General features: G+C 40.0%; 1 protein-coding gene across 8 annotated transcripts in view; it reads left to right on the top strand.

The window, feature by feature from the left end:
- The window catches only part of THADA (THADA armadillo repeat containing), a 150,303-nt gene that overhangs the window by 108,251 nt on the left and 23,580 nt on the right, over window positions 1–18,472 (top strand). For 5 of the 8 annotated variants that reach the window (XM_063390779.1, XM_063390776.1, XM_063390777.1 and 2 more), the window contains 5 exons: window positions 7,209–7,621; window positions 7,963–8,084; window positions 9,460–9,532; window positions 11,371–11,515; window positions 14,620–14,751. The exons of 1 other annotated variant lie outside the window; for it this stretch is intronic. In XM_063390779.1, the coding sequence (XP_063246849.1) occupies window positions 7,209–7,621; window positions 7,963–8,084; window positions 9,460–9,532; window positions 11,371–11,515; window positions 14,620–14,751 (885 nt within the window). Of the gene's footprint in view, window positions 1–3,590; window positions 3,783–7,208; window positions 7,622–7,962; window positions 8,085–9,459; window positions 9,533–11,370; window positions 11,516–14,619; window positions 14,752–18,472 lie in introns of those variants that run through there. 2 more of the 8 variants (XM_063390780.1, XM_063390783.1) reach the window with 2 other exon arrangements.

Here is an 18,472-nt window from a genome sequence, read left to right as displayed (position 1 = left end):
TTTGTTGTTTTCAATTAATAAAATCTGTCTCTTAAAGTGCAGGATCGCCCTTCGGGAATTTACTTCACGAATTCAAAAAACATCAGCTTTAAAATGTCAGCTAAGGAAGGCAGGGAGTAATGGATACCAAAAGCATCTTGTTCAGCTAAAAATTTACTGCTGGTTAAATGATGACTATTTATCTTAAACAAAACAAAGCAACCCAAAACCCATAGTTATTCCTATTTGCTGGACTGGATGGAAGTGTTGCCTGATTCATGTCACTGGGACAAGACAGTTTTCTTTCCTTGAGATGATAGGCAAAATCTAGGACTTTTTTCTCAGTTCCTGATGTGCCTGAGGGCTTTCAGATATGCTGAGACAATACATAATGCCAAGACTATATAAACCTAAAAATATTTTTATTCTGTTATCAATTGTGGTTGGAAGCAAGCCCTTAAAAAAGTAAAAAAATTTAAATATAGAAATACTGTTTTTACCTCTATTGAGAGTAAAGAAAGTTCTTAACAAGTACAGGATTATTTGATGAGCTAATGTCTATTGTCACTATTAATAATTGTTAATAGCATCCAGGGAATTTGTTCTTGGAGACCTTTTTGATGTATTTTCTCCACATTAACTGTTTTTATAGATCAGAAATCACAGATGTCTAGGGCCTTTTCATTCTCATGGGAGAACAATGCCGTCCTCTTGCAGAGGATATTCTGGCACTTCTACCCTGCTTCAGATACTACAGAGGAATAAAGTAACATTTGTAGGCATATTGAGGTGGGAAAAAATGACCCCAAGTCCAGGTGAGAATATTTCCAGCATTAGCTGTGTATATGATTATTTGCAAATTCCCAGGTTTTGATCAGGAGGAGTTGGAAGCAGAGGTCTGTCGAGCCCCAGATCCATGTGTGCAGCTGAGGTTACACGCTTTCCTGTGCACTCAGAGATGGGCTTTGCAAGAGATGGAATACAGGACTCTGGTGTGATGCACTGTCCCACTAAATAAGATTGCTCTGTTGAATATGTGAACTTCTGAGAGGACCTGTCATAGACATTGTTGCTTTCAGATCTTCTGGAAATTGGTGTTTGAAGCAGAACAAGATGAGAGTCTTACTGTGATCTGCAGTGCTGGTTTCGCAGGAGACAGAGTGTTGAATTGCAGTGAAAGCTCACATCTGGGATGCTCTGTCTCTCTGTAACAGATGAAGAATGCCACAAGACAGAGTGGTCACATTTTCCTTCTTGCTTACATCTTGAAAAAGTTTTCTTGTAGTATTCTTTCATTCATGTGAAGGGAAAAATGGATGCTGTAATATACTGGATGCTCTGTAATATACTTGACTAATAGAAGCGCATTTTGGCCAGGGGTGTGTTTCAAAAAATGGCACTTGCTGATAGAGCCCTGTCAACGTAAGTGAAGTAGGATATAGAACAGAAGAGGGAAGAGATGGAGGAAATTTTTGCTGAAGATAATCCCGTCAAGTTGTTGCTTTAGCCTGTATATATGCTGTCAGTCTGCTGCCTGGTTTGGCCTGTTGTCAAGTGTAGTAGCTTCAAAATTCATGTTTGATTTGAAAGAGAAAAAATTTTAAAAGGACATCAGACAGGATGAATCTGTGATTTAGGAAAAGATACCACGTGTAGTCTAACCAAGCATTTTTCCTTTCTACATTTGAGGTGGAAGAATGAAGAAGTTGAGTGGCATTGTTGGAAGTCCAAGACACAGGGAGTGACTGGGAGTTGCCTGGACAGTAAAATGGCAGAGGCAGAACAAGTGAGGGATGCTGAGGTGGTCCAAAGACTGACCAAAAGTTAGTGTGAGACAGAAGAACAAAACAAGTGGATCAAGGCTGAAAAGCCTAAATTTTTGGAGAAAGGAGATGGATATGTGCAACACCAACAGCTGTCAAAGAAACACTGGAGGCAGAACTTGTGACACAGGTGGAGGAGGAGGAAAGTAAAAATGATTTTAGAATGATGGCAGAGACAGTGATCAGAGGAGGGTTGTGGAAGGTAGGCATGATACTGCTGGAATGCTGTGTTGAGCAGGGAACATGGGAGGTGTTCCATGAAATGAGTGACACTAGGGGAAAGTGGAATTGGTCATGTTTGTTAATGTTAGCAGTTAAAATTCTGTCCCCACGTAGAAGACAGAGACTGCTCATCCTTTCAAAATCAGTTCTCTTTAGATGCCAACATGTACCACTGACTGACTTGCACTGTCTCCATGGGCTTTTATGATTTTATATGAATGCAAAATACTGGAAAACTCAGTGCTGAGCCAGAGAGAAGCTGTAAGAAAAAAAATAGCTGTTTCAGTGTCCAGATATAATATTGGGTTTTTTCTCCTTCTTTTTTTCCTTTGGAAACTTTCCCTTATGCTGTACAAAATGCAATGGGATGCTTGTGTTCTCAACAATAAATTATCCTTGGATTCTGGTAATCAGTCATGTTTGTAGTTTTGAATTGTATTGTGAGTTCTGATGCCTAGCCTCTGATGTTGAAGAAGTTGCAGATGTCTTTAAAAGAAAACATCCTGCTTAAAATATGCCCTTTTTATGATCAACAGTCACCTTAGTATGTCTGTGTAATGAAACAGACTTTTCTGTTCTCTTTGTGGTTTTATTTCCATTTAGCAGTGACTTTGCCTAATCCACTTTTAATAAAAAGGAAAAATACGAAAGAAAATACTTTTCCTTAGTATTTGTCTAGGAAAATCTCTTCTTGGCACTGGTTACCTCTCAGCCTACTCCCTATTCATATGATCTCTTCAAATGTCTGTGGATGGGAGTTTGAGAGTGGATTTTAAGTTCAGTTCATAAACAATTGTGCTTTCTTGCAAGTCTTGTTGAATAATGCCTGTCCAGATTTTTGATGCTCAGAGCCCCTTCCCGTAACAATATGCTGCAGGCACAGCAGCGTTTTATTGCTGCTTTTGCAAATTTTGCCTGCCCTTGCAGAGTGTCAGTAAGTTTTCTGATGCTGGTAGTAACTTCCCTCCTTTTCTCCTGCTTAGTTCTTTTTTTCTGGAGCCTCTGGTAGGAACATGGGAGATGGTTTGGGTGCTTGAAGGCCTGCACACGGGATTTAATCTCAATATTTATCTGGGAGCATGCAAATACCTAGAGCTGTGCTAATCACATGCAGAGAAGGAAGCCCCTCACACAGTACATGTGGTGATCAGGAGAGTTGTCCACTTGGGAGTAGCTAAATAATCACTGGGAAATTACCAAATCCTACTGAAATGTATCAACTGTGCAAGGAGGTGAACAAGTTTCGATTCAAATATGGAAAGAAGTCAGATTACTTCTTTCACTTTTGAACAGACTGTACTGCCTCTGAGATGAACCGTCAGCTGAGCTGTCCATCAGCTGATGGATGTTACTCCCTGAGCAGGGACTTTTTTGTGTCCTTGCTCTGTGTGTCTGCTTACTCTGGGAACAGACTGAATTGGTCCTGCCTGCCACTGCAGGGAAGAGCAGAGGAGAGACAGGCAGGGTGCAGGTTTGGGAGCCACTAAATTTTGAGGAGGTTTATAACTGGAGATTCATCCATTCCTAATTCCATTCTGTTCCTCTTCCTTTCCTCTTTATTTTCAGGTGGTGAAACACCATTTTACTTCATATCCGTGGCAGAATATCAGTTGATCACAAGCAGGATTAAAAAACAGTCCCTCAAACCTAGATGCCGTGACACAGATGATGTGTACATATATCAGTGTGGGGGACACAAAGGGATTGAGGATGTTTATGTTGGGTGATGAAGAGAACCAAGTGGTTGGGTAAGATGTCTCCTGTACTAGAAGCAGGCTGAAATTCTTCCTGTCCCACAAATGAAGCAATCCTTAAGGGGGAAAAAATAAAATTAAATCCACTTATTTCTTGGGGGTTCTTTTGCATCTGTCAGCATCCTGGAGAGACTGCTGTTGCCAGGACCCTTCTTTGGTCAGCCAAAATTTGTTCTCCCTTCTCACAGCAGCTGGTCATTCAAACTGTACAGTGATGTTTGTTTGTAAATAGAAGTATGTTGTTACTGTATCTTAACAACAGAGGCTGACATTTACTTTGGGAACCAGTGTGGTTTTCTGGTTTAGTTGGATATTTTGATGTAAGCCAAAGGAAAGAGTTTACTTAAAGCTAAGCAGACAAGAAAACATTTACATGAAAGCTCGGAAAGATTTCTTAGTGATGAAGTTGAAAGCAGGAATATTTCCACTGCACTGTAATAAGACAGGGGCATTCTTTCCTTTTGTGCATATTTGTGTGAGAAAAGAGCATTGGAGAGCATGTGGAGCACAAGATGAATGTAGAAGGATTTGCTTTCTGGTGTGCTGAGACTAAGCAAATATACAGTCTTATTTTGCTGATGGCCTTGCCATTGAGACATCCAGTTTTAAAGAGACTTTCTGTAAAATACATGAGCCACAGTGTCCAGTCTTTCACAATTGCATGGGCAAAAAAAGAAGTCATCCAGAAGGCTTCCAAAGCAGAAGTATTTGGTATGTACAGAAAAAGAGGATCTGTTGCCAAAGACTCTTGTATCACAGTCTCTGTAAGATAGTAGTTCTGGGAGTGAGTAGCTCTGCTGTGTTTTTTATATGAAAGTAGTTTTCCCCTTCGAAGATGAAAACATAAAGAGAAGTTGTGCTGGCCTTGCAAAATAGCAATGGAAGTTTGTTGAGTTGGAAGGTCAATGCATGGCCAGCTCCTGGAGTCCATGGGAGGGTCACCAGTCTCTGATGCTGAGCTGCAGGATCTGGCAAGGTTGGCAGCATTGACACCAAAAAAATGGAAGACACCCTCTCCCCTTCCCCTAATTTTTTTCTCTCTCTCTCTCTCGCTCCCTCTCTGTCTCTCTCTGTGTGCACTTAATGCTACTCTGCCTTTCCCTGCTCTGGGGCTTTGACCCTTCCACCCTGTCAGCTGTCCCCTTACTGGTTGCATGCAGCTTACCTCAGTGTACAGCAGCGTGGACAGGAGATAAAAGCGTTTCTCTTGCACTGTACTTACAATACACCCTTGCTTGGAAGAGCTGAGCTGGTTGGTGTGTGTGTTGCTGAAAGGCAGCTGAGGAGGGGAGCAGGTAGGAACCTGAGAGGGTGCAGTGCTCTGAAACTGAAGCTGTTTCTCTTCTTGAACTGAGGCGTTTGACCTTGAACCTTTTCCTTTCAGCTCCCTCGGATTATTTCTGTTGTTAAACTGCTGTCTGTGGAGTCAGGCTGTGTAATGACTGAGACGAAGGCCTAATCCCTCTCCAAGGCAACCAGACAGTTCGGAAATATAGGAATTCTGGCAGTTGGATACGTGTCGTGTGACACGGGCATTAATGCTAGTTTATGCTATGATGCCAGTGTGTAAAAGCAGTGTGTTTGGAGGGGGTTTAGAAACGTAGCAAATAAAATATACAAGTTTGCATTGCAATGAGAAGTCAGCTGTGTCATGTAGAGGATAATGCTGTGAGACAGCTTTGCACTGATACTGGAGTTCCTTTGACTGCATCAAGTCCCTTCAGAAAAGAAACTGTACCGAAAATGTGAATGACAGAGCTAATGGTTGGGCAATATGTCGGAAAATTTTTTACAAATGCTAGATTTCTTTGAAGCGTGTCCAGAATTACTCAGAAATGGTTCTGTCTTATGTGCTAGACAGCATACAACCATGTCAACTTTCTGTGTAAATGTCAAACAAATTAGGATGGCTTTGGAAGAATCTGAATATGAAAGGGCAGGATATTTAACTGTAAATAGAAGGCTTAGGGAGATGTCTTCATGGGCAACAAAATGAATCTATATTTGTGCTGTGACTTCATGTCAAATTCAGGAATTTTGTAGAACTACTTGGACAGACTTTTAGCAGTGCTTAATAATTATAAATAGCAAAGTTACATGGCAATGAATTGTCTTCTTGCAGATACTGAAGAAATGTAAGTTTGTTTAATCTTTGTGTTTACCTTTAGTGCATTTTTACATTTAAAAAACCCTAAACTTCCAACATCCCCTAGCACTAGTGGTACTGTTCTCTGTTCTTTTGTGATTTTCCCCTACTTGCATTTGAATTTTGTGGGGTATGCATGTTCATTTTCTTGCAGTACAAGACATGTTCATTTTCTTGCTATACAGACACTGAACTGGGCAAAATGGTTTCAATATTATAAAATGGTTCATTGCTACTGATGGTGGAGAAGAAGGCTGAACTCAAGGCACAAGAGTACTTCAGTCCATTGTTGTGAGATAGGACCATTGATAACTTTCTTCTTTCATTTTGTGCATACATTGCCAGCCCTGCTAAAGCCTGAAACCCTCTGGCACCACAGGTGGCAGTGGCCTCTTTGTTCGCTCCAGGAGGTGGCCGAGCACTAAGGAAGGTTCTCAGGCTGTGCTGGGCCATGTGGGCAGGGTTGCACCAGTGCAAATGGCTGAAGGGTCACAGTTCCTGTGCTGATACATAAGAGGGGTTACAGTGCAGCACCTTTGTTTTCTTAGCTATGTTAACTGTTCAAAATTAGTAAGAGGAAAAGCATCCTGGGTTTTTTAGTAAGTAAATTCTTTAGACAGATACACACAGAACATGTCTATTTATCTTGAAGGGGCATCTTCTTAGTAGCATTTTTTTCTGACTAAAACTATGAAGGCGTGAGATTTTCAGTGTTATCAGAATGGCCTGTGTCATGATTTCTCCTGATTTCAGTTGCAGCTGAGTAGTCTGACAGAGAGCACTTTGTTCAGTCTGGTCTCTGATTTTAGAGCTAACTATCTTCATTTTTCTCCACATATATTTAATAGTTTATTTCTGTTAATCACTTTCTACAGTGGTATAAATGACAAGCTTGTACAATGTGCAATATTGTTTTAGTAGCTCGATTTAAAGAAATAATTAGCAAACAGATGTAACTAGTAAAGATTGCAGGCAATCTGCAAGGTACCACAATATTTTTAAAGTCGTTTCAAACTTTCAGCTCAAGTGCTGAACAATCATAGTCCTCAGAAAACTTTGTGTTCTTGTTTTCTTTTGATTTAAATATGAATACATGTGATATCTAGCAAAGCTTTTTTATAATTTGGAATCCGTTTAAAATGAAGGAGAACTCTGATTTTCATTTCATGCCTGAATTTACCTTATGATACCTTTTGCATACCTGATATTTGTCAACTTCATGGTCTGGAGCAGATGGTAACACCACCTACTTGGTCACTTTACTAAGTGTTACTCTCATTCCAGGAATGCAATTTCTTGACTTTTGGGAAGAGATGAACAGAGTCATTTCAGATTCGGAATTGGTGTCTGGTATTCCCTACCCATCTGCAGTACCAGGGCTGATACAGTATCTGCAGAGCATCACCAAACTTGTCATATCAGTGCTGTCAGTGACTGCAGGTCCTGACATCCAGAGCTGTGGCTCAGCTGCTGCAGAGGGAATGGCCAAGCCCTCACTGTCAGTAGCTCTTCTCCTGCACTGCGAGTTCCATGAAGTGCGTCTGCTGGCATTGGAAGCAATACTGCTGTGGCTGAAACAAATGAATTCCAAGCAGGTTGCAGAAGGAAGAGGAGGTGTATTAGGTTTACTCACTGATTTGGAAGACACTCTTCTCACAATGGCTCTGAAGGAAACAAATCCCCAGTGTTTTTGCAAGGTAAGAGGGTGCTTTTTTATTGACATTTTATATGTTTTCAGTAAACTATGTTTTTAATTTTTAGATTACACTTGTAACTTTCAAAAATACATTTCAAACATGCATTATGCTTTTTAAATAGTAGTTGGGATGTTTTTTACACTGAACAGGAGCTGTGCAATAATTTTGTAACAGATGTTCTTGTGTAAAAGCACGAACTTTGTCTTTGCTTTCTTAGAACTGTCCAGAGAGAATCCTTGTGTTCTTGGAGGGGAGCTTAAGTCACTGTTTTACTGACCTCAAATGTGCACATTCCTGTTGAGACTGTCTGTAAATTCTTTTTTTGTGAATTGTGTCTGCAGGTGCTGGAAATTCTTTATAATATGGATCTCAGAAATGTGCTTCCAAAGACTGAATGCTCTATAAAAATGAATCCAAATGAGCTCTTAACCTGGAGTTTAAACCTTGCAGATATTTCCAGCAGGTATGGTCTGTCATGCATGTTGAAATACTTATATTTTAAAAACTTGCAACATTGAACATTAATATATTGGTTTGGGACTGCCCTTTCATTTAGAAATCTGTGTTTCAGAAAAGAGAGTGTGGCTTTTTTAATAAAGTGGGTTCTTGAGAATTTTTCAGAGAAGTAAGACCTTTATCTGAATTATTTAAAAGGCCCATAAGTCATACTAGCACTCTGTAAATGTCCAATACTATAGTTCCTGAAACAAGAAGTTACTCTGGCTGTCCTGTGATAGCCATTGAGCATAGTTCTTCCTGAATGGTAATTGGGAAACACCCACTTTACTGTGGAATTAACAATTAGTATTAATGATCCAACCATACACACATTTGCTGTGAATCTGCCATCCCTCCTATCCTGGTTTATGGGCAGATGGTTGATAACAAGAATGACAGATCTCATTTAATTTGTTGGGGTGGCAGAAATGCTTAATCCTAATCCTTAGAGTTTGCACTCCTTGTACAGACTGTAAAGTCAGCAGAAAGCACTGAACACGTGGAGCCAGTTTGTAATTCCTGCTGAACTGGAAGCCGTGTCCATCCATTCATACTGGAATGGACCAACAGGCTTGCAGTGGCCAGGCTCTAAGAGTGTGACATCCTGTTTCTGATAGTTCTTTAAGCCATGTAAACATCGCAGTCCAGTGTTACAAATGTGGAATATAGAGGGTAAAGAGTGTAGAACAGCATTTTATAGCTGTGCATGTTTGCTGCTGGTTTGCACTGAATTGTTCAAGTTCAAATGCTGATGATGGGGAGTGGTCATTTCTGGGATGAAGTAAGATACTGGTGGTAAAATAACACTGACTGGTGCTGGTAGAGGGAAAGGGCTGTAAAGCAGGCCTTGCTGCTCAGGTGTTGCCGTTCCCCATGGTGGGAATAGGCTTCAGTAGCCACAGTGCCAAGAGCCATGTCCTTAGATCCTGCTAGGCAGCAGGGAGGCTTGGAAGCTGGCAGTAGGCATATTTTGCACTAGGAGCATTTCTAGCAGCTGTAGAAGACAGATTCCTGCAGCTAAACACCAGCTTCAAGAGATGCATTTGTTCACAATTTAAAATAATGTCTGGTTTATTTGACTAAGGTTCTGTTTTCAAATGTGATAAGTATGTAAATAGAAAATAAACATGAGAGGTGTGAAAGGAAGGGCATATTTCATTTGCATATCAGCTGAGAAATTAACATCTAGATTTCTAATGTAAAAACTCCAAATGCTCAGCTTGAAAAATACCCGTTAGTGATAATCAGAAATAATTAAGAGCTGGTTGATTTTCTTCTAGACATGAAATGATGACAGAAATAGCTCGCTTTTTGATATGTCCTTTGCCTTGTTTTCTCAGCCCTGAAGGTCAAACCATAGCTCTCAAATTTGCCTCCAAGTTGATTATCCACCATTTGCAGAACCATCAGCAGGTAAGGGAAATGGTTAACAGTTTTGTAATCCTGGAGTTTTTAGTGATGCAGTAATGTGGCTTCTTTTAGATCCAAGCCCCAAGCTTGTGTTTTCTTGTGTCCATTCATCGTTTTTAATATTATCGCTTCCTCTCTGAATATGCTGCCATGTTCTGAAATGACACAGCCATGAATGTCTTCTCAGTACATCCCTCCCAAAGTAATTTCAAGTTAAATACATACATAAATATTTCTGATGGAGTAATTTCAGCTTCAAACTCATCCAAAATGGCCACTGTAATGTGGAAAGGGAAATGCCTGCGGTGTTTAATGCTTGTTCTGAATCCAGGGCATTTACTGAAGTGCAGCTTTGTTGTGGTTTCTTGATTTTTGGAGAAACCCACAGGAGAGCACATGGGGTGGGAAGGCACGAAGCTGAAGCAGTGGTTGGGTGCAGTTCCCAGCCAGTTCAGATTTCTTTTGATTTTAAATTGTCAGTCTGTGATGTCACATATATATGTGTAGAGCAGTGCAAAAGCAGCGTTAGTGTTAGACATTTTTAAAAATATTTGTGTCTTTAAAAAGACACAAAACCCACTTAGTAGATATTTTAAAACAAACAAAACTCTCATGGTCTGTTTTAAACGGAAGATTATTTTCCTTACAAAGCTATTATTTTTCATAGAATGAGCAGCAGAATGGATTCATATTATATGCTAATAACCATGTCTCATAAGAAGTATAAAATCAGATTTGCACACAGGAATTGAGGGACATGAATTATGATGTTAAATCTTTTTTGTTAAAGGAAAGGCGTAGTGTGAGTACTTAAAGTTAACATAACAAAGAGGAATTAATGAAAAATGCTGTAAAAATGTTAACTAGAAATGCTACAACCACTTTGTCTAATAAGCATATACATCGTGGGAGATCTAAGATACTCCTACAGAGAGAGCTTTCGGCTTTGGGAAAGACCAGGTACATCGGTTTTCCATCGAAATTCTTTCTTTGGGCTTGCATTCAGTATTTACATCTGTGGAAGGGATTTTCTCCTCCATGAGGTAAAAGCTAAGTTCTGTCTTTTTAGATATTCCATCCATGTGTCTGCTTGAAATTTGAGTCATTATAATATCTTGGGAGATTTTTCCTTTTTGTTTTCACCTGTTACAGAATCTGTAGGACACGGTCTGACTGTGTCCCTTTGTGCAGTGCAGATACAAGGCCCTGTACCAGGCAGAACGAGGCAGAGCATGACTGAGGTCATTTATTCCTCAGTTAATGAGGTGGGATGAGAACTGGCTGAATGGCACATCCCAGAGCGTTGTAAGCCAGGGTATGGTTGGTCTGTCACTAGTGGTGTCCCCAGGGGTCAATACTGGGCCCAGTATTGTTTAATTTCTCCGTCAATGGCTTGGATGAAGGGTCAGGGGCCAGTTCACTGACAACACAAGGCTGGGAGGAGAGGCTGATATCCCAAAAAGGCTGTGCAGCCCTTCAGAAGGACCTTGACAGGCTGGAGAGATGGGCACAGAGAAACTCTCTGAAATTCAGCAAAGGACCAGCATGTTTGTCCTTGGCTTGCGTGTGCCAGAGGAACTGAGGACACAAAAATACACTTTGACTTGTGTGGTCATTGGTGAGTTTGGTGTGAAGGGAAAGAGTGGAAGACTTGCCTGTGAGTACTGCTCTAACTAACAGAAAATTTCCAAACTGTTAAACGTTCACATGAGATTCACCACTTAGAAAAAACGGGGCATGCACTAATGAGCAGTATCCCTTAGGCAGGCTGTAGTTCAGCGTGATGGTAAGAGGTAACACCACCTTGTACAGCACACTTCTCACATCTTCTGTGCTTTCAGATATCACAAGAAACCTTGAAGAAGTGGGTTCAGCTGATAGTGTACTTTTGTGGAGATGAGCAAGAGACAGAGATGCTGTTAGCAGCTGCTGAAGTTCTTAAAAGTATAACATCATTCCTTCTGATGAGTGAGAAGCTCATTCTTGGTAAGTAGCATGAAAGTAATTTTTTGGATCTTTTTTGATGAAATCCATTAATACAGGATTTCAAATGTATTTTATGTATATGCACAGTCAAAACATAATTACATCAAACAGGGTTTTTTGAAAATTTTAATAGGATTTAATTATTAAACATACAGATTTATGGTAGAAAAAGCACATGTGCCCAGCCTCTGGCAGTACCTCTGCAGAAGGGGCATATGAGATGTTGTTATGTCTTTTGGTCATTATACATTGCTGTACAGAATTACTGGCTTGCAGATGTTCTGTGACTTGAATCTTTCTGTAGTACTCTGTTGGTGAGGTGGACAGAATTTAGTTTATCACTGGGAGCGTAACAAAGCTCTGCTGGCTAGATGTTGAAATGAAGGGCTTCACTCTAGAAATGAGAGACGCTTTCTACTATAAGAATGATTAATAATTGGATCACATTTTATCTCCTAGGTGTAAGGATTTTTGTTTCAAGTTAACATTAGACCGTCTCTTTAGAGAACAAAGAAAGAAGGAGAACAACCAAAACCTACATGGCCTTATTCAACAGTACGTTAGTGACTGGGAGGCAAAGCTCAGTGAAACTCTGGTTTGTTCTGGAGAATAGATGGGGTTTTCTTTTAGCTTTTTTCCCCCTACGTTCTGTGAATAGAGAATAAGGGCATTTTGTGACTAAAGGGCCAAGAGATATGTAAGAACAGGTAGTAACAGATGATGAAGAAATTATTCTGCATCCTGAACAGGACAGACAGCTTTAGATACTTTTAACTCCATGATACTTCATTCCAGTGTAGTTAGATAAATGTTTTTAGTTTAAGTAGTTTAAATCCATCCATGTGGATCAGATACAAATACCTCTTATACAAAAAGAACAGTATATTTCTTAATCTGCAGATAGTGGTTTTGTTAAAAATTAGCTATTATTTTGAGATGTGCCTTTTAAGAGTTATTGGTAACATTTACCAGAGCTAAATTTGTTATATGAGGTAGACATTGCACTTTTCATTGTATCAGCTTTGGAAATCTTGACCTTCACCATTTAGATAAAGCTCTTCGTAGGACAGACATTATTACCATTTTATGTCAAATGAAGACAGTGGAAGTATTGGAGTGAAAAACTCCTAAATGCAGTGCTTCTCATCTGTTGTTACTTGGATGTGGTCTGCAGATGATGGAGAGCAGTTTCTTCTTTGATCTTGTCAAAACAGTTGCTGATTTCCAAGCTTTCCAGTCAGGCAGATGTGAAAATCTGAAATAAAAAATAGCAGCCGTTTGTATCCTGTGTAAAATCCTAACAAAATGAAAACAAACAAGTAAAGAAAAATAAATGCTCCCCAGATAGCCCAGAAAATAGAGCCCCAAGGCCTCAGTGGTCAAACTATCTGAATTAGCTCTTTGCTCTGAAAATTGATCCAGAGGAAGAAAGGTGCAGAGTTGGCCCTTCATAGTACCTAGAGTTGTCAATCTGGAGATCTTCACAACTGTAAAACTATCAATACTGCAGTGAGGAGTTTGGCAAATCAAGGGCATGGGCTGGTGATTAGTTGTAGTGATATAAACCCGTAATAATTCCCTTAAAGGGGTTGTGTGCAAGTAAACAGCTTTGACTTCTATGCCTTCTTCTGCATCAGCCTGCTTCACCACGTACAGTAAAAAGTAGAAGTTAAAGGAAACTGTGGTTGTATGAAATGGAGTTGTAGTCATTCCTAAGAGTTTGCATTACCATAGTCTTAAGAGAAAGAGGGTGAATGCCAGTCTCTGTGTTCTCAGTGACCCCATCACCTCTTCATCAAGCTGCTTGAGGGTTCAGAAAAAGTCTTTATGCAAATTCCCTTTTGTAGACTTCCATTGCTTCTGGAGACACAGTAGAAACTTGTCTAGGTGGGAATTCTGGCAATTGAATCTATAAGGGAATAATTATTCTGCCCCAGCTGTACCAGTATAACATTATTGAGTGTGTCATGCTAGGAGAAAAAGCAACTTCTTTCTGAAATAATTAGGCTTCATGCCATTGCCCCATAGGGAAGTTACAGGTAATACATTAATGTTTCCCCTGCCTGTGTAGGAAAGCCTAGAGCAATTCACTTTGGCCAAGCAGTGAAATACAGTTGTCTGGCTAGTCTTGTAATACAAATCTCTGATAAACCTGCTGAAAGCATGGTAGAAGAAAACCAGCAATGAAGCACAACTCTTGTGTTGTCTGTGGCTACCAGAACATAGTATCTAACAGCTGGCTGCATCTAAAAGTGACATTCCAGTGGATTCCTTTAATCAGGATGTTCACAAAACCTGAAAAGTCAGCTGAAAAATACCCCAGCAAGCCTAGGAGTACAGACGTGTGACTTGAGCTAGTAGTGCGTGGTGTGGCAGCAGTAAATGGCACGAGGGTTTGCAAGGGAAATGTGGCTTGTGAGGTGGGAATTGCCACTGGGTTGGTGTGTGCTGCCTGCCTGCCTTGGGCATTACCAGTGAGCACCTCCCTCTTGGCACTTCTCTCTCGTTAGTTTAGCTGTGTACATGTAATCACCCCATGGATTAAACCTGTTTCCAACAGAGAGTGGCAGGGCATGCTGGTGAGTGGTGGGGACAGGTGGATGTAGGGAGAAGGAGGTGATGAGTAGACTCCTGAAAGATGGAGTCGTTTGCTGTTTCCAGCAGGGAATGGCATTTGTGTCCAGCACTACTGACAGTATGTGAAGAAAGCTTGGTTTGGCAGCCTCTGCTCCAGGCAGATTGCAACAGCAAATCTATGATCCGAGTGTGTGGTCAATCTCCAGCCATGGAATTTTTGATGTTGCCAAACAGGAATTCTGCACTCCTAGAAATTGTAGAAAACTGAAAGCACTCATGACTAAAGTTGAACCCAGATAGAGAGGCCTGTGCTCTTATCTGTTGCCCACTGTTTAAACCAAGCTGAGTCTGCCACGTAAATAAGGTTCACAAATGCTGAAAATATTTTGATTGTATTGCAAATCTCTTTCCCATTGGTTTGCCAATGCTTTTCATGTGTTGTGTTTGGGTGTGGAAACAGAGCTCTCTAACTTCTTTGAATGTGTGTAAGAAATAGAACTCTGATTTTTCTCCACAAATAAATATAGGACTGTCTGATACCCTTGGTCTGTGGAAATGTGTGATTCTGCTGCTGCAGAATGAAGACTTGGTAGTAAGGGATGCTGCTGCTGAAGTGATACAAGTGGCAGAATCAGAAAAAAAGAGCAGTGAAGGAACAGGTATGTTAACATTACTTTTAAATATTACTGAATGTTTGGGAGGCAAAAGTATTTCTCTTCTCTTCACAAATTTCTTGCTACTGTAAAGTGCTTTATCCATCTCCTATAAATATGTACCATAAAAGATAACAGGAAATTTGATGTCCACCATGCTTTATTACTTTGCTTTTACTGTTCTTGGTTTAATTTGCAAATGGTTACGTGGAGATGTAAAAAAGACAACAGCAGGACTCAGCTTTATGGTTCGTGCTGTGATGAGTCAACATTCACATAATTTCAGTTTGAAAGTTAATACCAGCTCTGGTCTAATATAATGCAGTGCAAGACACTCCTTGAATCCCACGTTGTTAGAAGAGCCTAATCACAGAGTGATAGGAATCTAGGAAGCAGTATTCAACTCATTGATTCATTATTAGACCTTGAAATCCATTTAGATCCAGATCAACAAAGACAATTCACAGCATACCCACAATGTGCTTTTGAGGATGTGGGCCTTTTTGTCTGCTTGCCCTAATTTACTCAACCCTGTTAATTTTAAAATAGCCACAGAACTTGAGTAGGCTTAACTAATTAATGTGCTTCACTTTGAGAATCTTTGCTGACACATTCTTCCATGTGTTGTGAATAAATTAGAATTTACTACCCAGCTGATCTCTCTCTGGTGGTCCCTGGTCTATGCTACTCAGTAATGCCTGTACCAGCTTGTCTGCAGTCAGTTCAAATTAGTCAGCCCTCTCCATGTGACCTTCTGCTAGGCTGGAGATAAAGCAGCTCTGTGGTTTAAACAAAAATAAGAAAAGGCAGTAAAAGTATGTTTGCCACTATTGTAGATAGAAGTAGCCAGGAATCTGCTCATGTGGCAAGTATGGTTTTGAGCTGGCACTGTTCAGGCACAGAGCTGTGTGGCAGAAGAAGGTAAAAGGGGGGGACATGGCATAAGCAGCTTTCATCTTCCTGTTAAACCCCACAGCTCTGATTTCCAGCACTGGCACCACAGCTCTGACAGTTCCTCTAGTCCCAACTACAGCTCTCTTGAGTATCGAGGGGCTCTGTGTGCATGTGTCTCAGGTCCCCAGTGCCGGCCTTTGGGGGCATCCTCAAGTGTCTCAATATGACACTTTCTTTGGGAATAATACAGTGCTGGATTCTCTCTCTGACTCCTTGTATCTCCTCCCTTCTTCCCTGTAGTATCCTGGTGCCAAGGGACATTTTCCTGTAACTGGGTGAGAGCTCTATCCTCTGTCTCCTAATTAATACTAAGGTCACTTCAGCACTTGCTCTTACAGCTTAACACTTTGTAAAGCTGAAGTGACCATAACTGAGAAGATAAAATAATAATTGTTTTTTATTTGCTTTGTTCCTAGTTAGGATAGAGACCCCTCTCCCTAAACTTCTGTTAACCCCTTAGGGACACTTAGCTATCCTTCCTGTTTTTTCGTTTAAACTTCTTGCAATGAAATGAGTGTCTGTCTGTATGACTAGAAAAGAATGCTGCATTTGAAAAGAGATAATTCAGTTTCCTTTCATGTCCATTTTTCATAATTTTTGTTCCTTCCTGTGATCTTTTTTCCCCACTAAACTCATTTCACTTTTTGTGATTCGCTTTCTAGTTTTTGGGGGAGCAACTTTGCCCTTGTGGTTTTTATTTATAACCAGATTAAAATAAGCTCACCTTTGTATGTTGTTTGTTTACTTTCATTTACCCCTTTTCTTTTCATGTGCATGTGAGAGTATGCAATATGTTTGGGTCTGTGGTTTAGACATTTCTTGGATCACCAGATCTCTCTGTCGTGGGAATTTTTAAATTACATTCAAATATCTGCATATTTTTTTCAAGTTTTCATACAATGAAAGTCTCATTTTTCATGACAGTACCGACTTTAAAATAACTTTAAAATTTTATTATTTTAAAACAAGTAATTTCAGTCTGTGAACCCGTAGACTGAAATTCATAGAAGCTGTGAAACAAATCTCTTTAAAATTCTTACTTTATAACACATTACTGGCTATCGAAAATTTACTGACTTTTCATTCCCATTATATGATGACAAATCAGTATTGTGGCCCAGTAGTTTTGTTGTGAGATCAGAAAGAGGAATGGATGTTTAGGAACCTGTTTTCATACATTCTGTAATTGTCTCACTTTGATATCATTACCGTTACCACTAGCTAACATGAGAGAGTAGAGAGACAATTATAATTTCAGCTTCATTTGTGCATCAAAAGTGTTGTGTCCTAGTAGCCATTATATTTCCAGAAATACTGCACTGTGTGAATAGGTTATGGTTTGTTCCACCTTTTACTGCTGGTAGTTTGCCATACAGAGAGCAGCAATGCTGTTCACAAAATGGGAGCTCAGAAATTTTGGCACTAGCATTTTCATATCCACTCCCCAAAAAATCCTCTTTACTCCCTGTGTACACAGCATGTAAAAGAGGGGTAGCCTATAGCTGCCTGCAGAAGAACTGCATTTATTGTCAGCCTAGGGAGCCAATGCTGTAAGTGCTTTGTTTACACTGAGATCCAGAAGAATCTGGGATTATAGCCTGGCAACTGCCCCTGCCCTTCCTGTGTGATAGAAGCTGGCATCTTGTTATCACGTGGAACAGTAGAGTAGGAAAGGTTATGTACTTGTGTGTTACAGTTAGACTGAGGCTGAATTAGCATCCTGTTCAGCAGAGCAAGGTGGAATTGGGCTGTTGTTAACAGTAACAAAGTTATTTACATAGACTTCATAGAGTTGTTGTAGTGTGGTTTTCCATTACATGCATGTTGCTGAATAACAGCACAAATGTGTAGCAGTATCATAGTGTCAAATAATAGGTATTTTCATGGCATTTATAGATGGTGAAACTGGAGGCAAATGATCCTGTCTATTATAGTGTGCTTTCACTTCCAGTAACAGCTCCTATCTTGTGTAATTCTTTGAAATGCTACTTGAGCTCCTGGAGGAGAATATGAACTTGGTTTCTTGTTGTTCCCTCGTGGCTTTTGGTGGGGGCAAAACCCCCAGTTCCTCAGGTGACAAATCCATGCAGCTTTGGATCACTCAAATTATACAGTAATATTATAAATTATAAATTTATTTATATAAATATATAAAATTATAAATATAAAATTATAAATATATAAAATTATACAGAAAACAGTAAGCTTGTGGAGTCAGAAATGTGTGGTAGCACATGCAATACAAGAACCTTGTGGAAATTGCAGCCCCCATTTTCGTTTGGAAGGAGAAAAGGTCAAGAGACCAAATGCTGATACACCAAGGGCTCCTATCCTCACTCTACCCTACTATTTTACCCCAAGCAAAACCCTACAAGCCCTACTATTTTCTTACAGAAGGCAAAGACTTCTACTGTTACCAGTAAAGTTCACTTCTAAAATTTATTTTATTCATACAGAGACGCCTGTTTTATGTTTTTGGTATGTGCAAAAGCTCCTGTTTAGTAGGGGAAGTTCCTGAGGTTGGATGGGGGCAGTCATTTTCTGAGTAGTGGGTCAAACAGAATCCTGTCTCACCAGAAAAGAGAAAAGCTTCCGTTTGCCTTGCTAAAAATACCAACTTAGGTAGTTAAGGTTTTCCTAATAACTGGAACAATATAAACCCCATCTGTAACTCAAGGTATTGTGTGCACACTTTGTTGTTGTTTCCTCATGCATTGAGGTGTAAGCCTCTGGGGGATTGTTTTATTCCTTTTAGTATGAGGGAGGGTACAGG

This window comes from Prinia subflava, chromosome 2, assembly GCF_021018805.1.
Source record: "Prinia subflava isolate CZ2003 ecotype Zambia chromosome 2, Cam_Psub_1.2, whole genome shotgun sequence".
Taxonomy (NCBI): Eukaryota; Metazoa; Chordata; class Aves; order Passeriformes; family Cisticolidae; genus Prinia; species Prinia subflava.
Note: the sequence above shows the minus strand (reverse complement) of the source record. Positions and strands in the feature narration are given on the sequence as shown.